The sequence below is a fragment of the Scleropages formosus genome, chromosome 6 (assembly GCF_900964775.1).
Source record: "Scleropages formosus chromosome 6, fSclFor1.1, whole genome shotgun sequence".
Classification (NCBI taxonomy): Eukaryota; Metazoa; Chordata; class Actinopteri; order Osteoglossiformes; family Osteoglossidae; genus Scleropages; species Scleropages formosus.
Genome location: NC_041811.1, coordinates 19,235,496 through 19,241,495, shown reverse-complemented (window position 1 = coordinate 19,241,495; position 6,000 = coordinate 19,235,496). Strand labels below are relative to the sequence as shown.

At 42.4% G+C, this 6,000-nt stretch overlaps 1 protein-coding gene across 1 annotated transcript in view; it reads right to left on the bottom strand.

Annotated features, from left to right (window-relative positions):
• Positions 1-3,581: 3,581 nt before the first annotated feature.
• Positions 3,582-6,000, bottom strand: part of pdzd2 (PDZ domain containing 2) — a 58,504-nt gene continuing 56,085 nt past the window's right edge. The window contains exon 24 of the mRNA XM_018736623.2: positions 3,582-3,876. Within this exon, the coding sequence (XP_018592139.2) occupies positions 3,710-3,876 (167 nt within the window). The 3' untranslated portion in view covers positions 3,582-3,709. The remainder of the gene's footprint in view (positions 3,877-6,000) is intronic.

Genomic DNA, 6,000 nt, shown 5'->3' with positions numbered 1-6,000 from the left:
CCCCGCGACCCCCAATGGAACAAGCGGTTCAGAAATGGCAATGGATAATTATTGTTCTTGTTATTGTTGCTGCATATTATTATTATAAGTTACAATACCGCACATCTGATGGTTCATCGAGATTGTAGCTTCAAACAGGGATGACTAGGCTGTGATACCCTTGAGTAAAGTACTCAGTCTGACATCATCATGGCCCAGTTATGGAGACATATCTGGAACAATATTACATATAAAAATTAAGCATATTAAATAATGAAATACTTTAGATCCGACGCTGAAATGCACTCACGTGACTAATTACGCGCGCATGTGGTAATGTGTGTTTTTTGCAGCCGCTGTTTACGTGGTGTCTCTGGATTTTTTTTGTTCCAGCAATACAAGCCGAACGAGTGCGCGCACGAGGGTATGAATGATGCTTGATGGGTCGCGCTAAACAGCCAACGCTGCGCTCGAGTGACGGATGAAAGGGGATTTTTTTGGGCTGCGGAGACGCTGTTTGCGTTCGGGACAGCGGGGTGCGGGGGGGGCTGGTGGTCACGTTCTCCTCCGCTCCTCGTGGTACCTCTCTTGTTTATCGCGTCCGCGGAAGGATCAGCAATCCTTGAAGTACGTGGTGAAAGTCGTCGTCGTCCTCCCCCCCCTCTCGGACGATACTACAGCGCGCTGTAACAAGGAAGTGGCCTAGGGTTTAAAAGGGGCTTCGTCACACAGGTGCTTCGGCGAAACGCTACAACATCCGGGAAAGAAAGTGAGTCGGGCTGCGGAGCGGAGACTGCGAGCCGAAATCGAAGCTGGACTCAATGAGTAAAGCAACGCGCAAAACCTCAGAGGGAAAGATCGTGACAGGCGAGGGTGAGTTGCGTTCGACCGATTAACTTTTCTCATGTATATTCTGAATTGGAAAAGTTGGTGGGTAATAAAAGCGCAGCGAGGTGACTGACTGTGAGCTGCGTTGCCCGTTCAATCCAGCCGCAGCCATGATCGCCGCCTACCGCCTCCGTGTCATCGGAGACACCCTGAACCTCAGGTACCAGCTCATGGACATACTCGTGAGAGGGAAAATACGCTCCACGAAGAAGGAGTGACGGCGGAGGAGTGGCACGGTGACGGCGAACGCGGCAAAACGGCGGAGCGTGTAGAGATCCGGCCCGGCCGATTAGGGAATGACGACGCGACGGTCGGCGCCGCGGAGGAGCTCTGCTTGGTCGGCCGGCCGGCGGAAGAAAGAGCGCCGAGCGGGGTGGGGCGGCCGAAACGGTGGCTTCACTTCACGGACGACGTCGATCAACGAGTGCAGGTTTTCCGGCAAACGGCAGGGAAATCGCCACTTGAGAAGCATGAAAACGCGACTCTTCTGTCGGGTCCATCGATTCACACAGACAGGAGTCCGAGTGACTGGAATGGGCCGGTAGCTCCAGGAGGGAACGCGAATGACTCGGCACTGTAGCCTCTTCATTGGACCGAACCGCTGTCTGTCAGCACAGTGCAATTGTGGACCGTTGTGTGTGTGTGTGTGTGTGTGTGTGTGTGTGTGTGTGTGTGTGTGTGTGTGAGATTCACTCTAGCTTCTCTTACTTGAATAATCTTTCTTTTATATTCTCTCAGGCGTTAGCATTTTATTGGTTCATTTTCTGGCTAAATTTGACCTGAGAATTCCTGTTGTACCTTTTTTTTTTTTTTTTTTTATGCTGGTTAAATAGTTTCAGGTGTGTTTAGAGGCCCAAGTTTCTGAAAATTTCTTAGAGGCAGGTGTAGTAAAACAAAATGTAGTGTGGCGCACAGCGCAGAGGCGGCTTTCGTCTCGAACGATTTATTTGAGCGCCAGCACCAGGGTGGTAATGCTCTCGGTCCGGGGACCCCGTTTCCTTCCGGACCTGCACCTACAGCCAGCCCTCCCAAGCTCCTTAATGCCCCCCAGGCTCTCTTCTTTCTCCCCACGGCAGACGTCATCACCCCCTTATATTCCCCGTACATCACGAGAAGCTAGCCAATTACAATAAACGCATTTCCCGCTCAAAACAGTAACGGGGGTCGTACAGTATTTAAGGTGCGGATAAAGGTGTGTGGTTTTTTTTTTTTTTTGTCATAACTCAAGTCTTTTTTTTAAACCAAAGATAGGTGCTGTAATGAACCCTCCCCATGTTTAATAAGGTCATATGAAAATGTGTACCTTAGTTCTAAATACTCCAGATTTAAGACAAAAGGGTTTTTACCTTGTGCAGCCAAAAAAGGGAAAAACTTGAGAACATGGACTGTTGCTGCCCAACTATTCAGTGTAAAGCACTACTTGTTTTATGCTAGGTACTAAGATGAAATATAACAATGTGGGTTACTAAAGATGCAAATTAAGTGTAATACTACAGCTGCAATTGTTCATGCTGGCACAAAAATAGAATTGAGTTAAATGTAGAATGTCAGCTTTAACCATAGTAACATCACCCTTTATAATTGCTCTTTACATTGAGTACCATGCAAGGTACACATATATGGTGCTTATTTCACTATGAATGTACAATATTTACTGTCACTCATAAATGCAATGTACAGAAATAAAAGATGTTACATTTGTTAATTTGGCTAAAGTAATTTTCAGTTGAGGCAGTAAGTTCACTGAACAACAAATATGGCACTAAATCAACAAACCTGTAGCTAATTTGTCACATAAAATAATGCACTCATACTTGTTTCTTAATGTAATTTAATAATTTGAAAGTGGATTTTCAGACAACTTGTGGAAGCCTAACCGGATATACAAGTCAGATGTGAAGTTGTTCTCTAGCTCTGAACTGAATTAGAGTCAAGCTGAGTTTCACAAGTGGAGAGACCTTATGAGTTTTAAATGCTGTAGGACCAGAATCAGGGGAAAGCTAGAAGAAACTGGAAAGATGAAAAGGAATGACTGGTGGTGTGAGAAAAAAGAAAGGTTATAGGGTCCAGAGGGAGTGGTCAAGGTCACACATGCCAGTATCTCAGACAGGTGGGCACTTAAGACTGAAGCTTTCTTGGAGATGTTGAAGCCTATGGAGAAGAACTGTTTGGAGACACAATTACCTACCATGAATGAGATGGAGGGGGAGAGGAAAAATGTTTATTTGGATTAATCATGGCAGACTGTTGCTTGTTCTGAAATAAACCTGCCTTACCAGTGAAGCAACAGTGAAAATGTGACATTGTAACAAATTGTGAATTAATACATTACAAAAACATATCAATTACAGCTGCCTCACTAACATTGAGGTGTACAATCCTTCTGAACAATGCTTGACGGTTTAACCCTAACCTTAGCCAATCAACAGTGCGGTAGTAATGTTCTATCTACAGCCCAACTATTTTTTGTATTTATTACTATCACTACACCATACAGAAAGTGTGTTCTGATAAAATATAGGGAAATAAATTTCAAATAAAACAGTTTCCATATTTTCAAAATGCAAAGGGATGCTTGGTTTAAAAAAAAAAAAAAAGTGTTCTTAAAGATTAATCTGAGGAGAAAGATTTTTTTAAATATACTCACTTGAGAATTTTTTTACAGTAAAATCCATATGAATATGAACACTGAATTCAAAATATATTGTTTTAAGCAGTGTATAAAGTTTAGAAATGACAGTCCTTGTGTCATCTTGTGTACAGATCGCATGAGATCCGATGTTTCCAGTAAAAGCAAGATTACGTTTCATTTAAAACTAGTAAATACACAGAGCAGCCTTTGTCATACAGAAGTTCTTGGTTTTCTTATTACCAGCTGCACTGGCCCTTGTGAAACCGCTGTGATAATGTTCCAGGCATCAGAGTGCATGAGTCCCCGAAGAGACCTCCCGTTAATTGCCAAAACCTCATCACCGACATTGATGACTCTGGAAAGTTCCGCAGCTCCACCTGGTGGGGGTGGCAATACAAGCAATATCACAATGAGAGCAATTTTCATTTCTCTATATATATATATTGAAATATATTGTGTGTGTTATATTTGTTCACATAAAGAAGCGTCATCTTACTATATTTATTCATTTACCACACACTGTTCTCCAAAACAACTTACAATGATTATTAACCAGTGTTTAGCTGATACCTTCATTCAAGATGGCTTATAGTGCTGGATACGCTGCACTAAACTCCCTATAATCATTCACATATCTATAAAGCAAAACAATGTAACACACACCTACATACATACTGTCTATACATACACACTACAGGCAACTTAAGAGTCACCAGTTCACCTGAAACACCTGAGTAAAGCAAAGTGGACACGGAGAAGAAGGGGTTGTTAATTTACAGAGGAACTTTTACATATATATTTATTCTGTGTGTATTGGTGTTTTTAGTTTCTTTTTTATAAGTAATTACAATATATTTTTTTAAACATGTTTAACATTAGTAGGGGTGCGGTGGCGCAGCGGGCTTGGCCTGTGCCTGCTCTCTGGTGGGTCTGGGGTTCGAGTCCTGCTTGGGGTGCTTTGCGATGGACTGGCGTCCCATCCTGGGTGTCCCCCACCCCCTCCAGCTTTGCACCCTCTGTTGCCAGGTTAGGCTCCGGTTCCCCGCTTGGGATAAGCGATTGTAGACATTGTGTGTGTGTTTAACATTACACATTTTATCAATTTTTTGTAAGAGCTAGTTTATTGTAACATATCCCATATGATTTATGTCTTGACAGGGTTAGGCAGACTTCAGGCTTTGTGCTTGGTGTCAGCAGCAGAACAATTTAAAACGCACGCACGCACTCACTCTCTACAGTTAATTTTGTCATAAGTTCACCTGGAATACAAATCTTTGGACTGTTGTAGGAAAGAGCCGAACAAATCACAGAGATAAAAAGTCATGCTGTATAAAGTGATTACTAATGGGAAACGACCTTGCGTTATAATAACTAATAATAACTATGGAAGTAATATATTTCAATATGTAACACAATTATGTATATTTGTGCATATAACGAAGCGTCCCACACAAGTCAAGGGCACACCCTTTGAGTAGGAGCAGGAAAGCATTATCTTTGTAAGACCTTGGGAAGACTGCATGAATGTATACACAGACATTTCTATGTATATAAATATACTATATTTATTTAAACATATACATGCTTGTACTTCATGTTACAAGCATCCAAGTTATGAATTTTTGAAGATATGAAAATTTCAGTGTTTGTTTATTTTTAATAACTTTTTTTACATTCTATTTCAGAGATAGTCTTCTATTAAGATTTCTGTTGCTGAGCAAAAATGGTGTGCATTTACACTTTCTGCCTTTAGTTGGCAGAAATACACACATACACACTGTCTGAAACTGCCTGTCCCGAGCAGGGTCGCGGGGAGCCGGAGCCTAACCCGGCAACACAGGGCTGGAGGGGGAGGGGACACACACAGGATGGGACACCAGTCCATCACAAGGCACCCCAAGCAGGACTCGAACCCCAGACCCATCAGAGAGCAGGCACAGGTCAAGTACGCCACACCACCGTGCCCCCCCTGCAGAAAAACACCTTCAGACTAATATTTTTTTATTTACGATGGCCTTATCCAATACTTTTACAGAAACTTCCCAGAGAATAAATAGAGGAACATGCCTGTTATCATAATTTTTGAAGGCAAACTGTAAGCGCCCAGATGCTAACAAAGATGTTTATGTAATGAATTGGTTGCTTCTTTCATGGTCAGTTTTTTTGTCCTCAGTCACAAAAGAGACATACAGTCAGTATTTAAAGAAACATTTTTAAAACATGTTCTCTCCACACTATCCGCCATTAGACTGCAACTCACTCTCCTTTTGCTACTCTTCCGTTTCATTCTCCCATCCCACCTGTTGGAGGAACCCGGCACTGTCCATCGTATGCATAAAGCAGAAAAATACACTGAACTGGAGGTTCTGGACAAGTGTTACTTTTTTATTTTCAGTTAGTTCAAAGTGGGTTTAACTTTAATATTGCCTCAAGTCAATAAAAAGATAATAAACTGGCTTCCTGTCCACTTTGCAAACTGCCTCACATCCAATGTTTTAAAC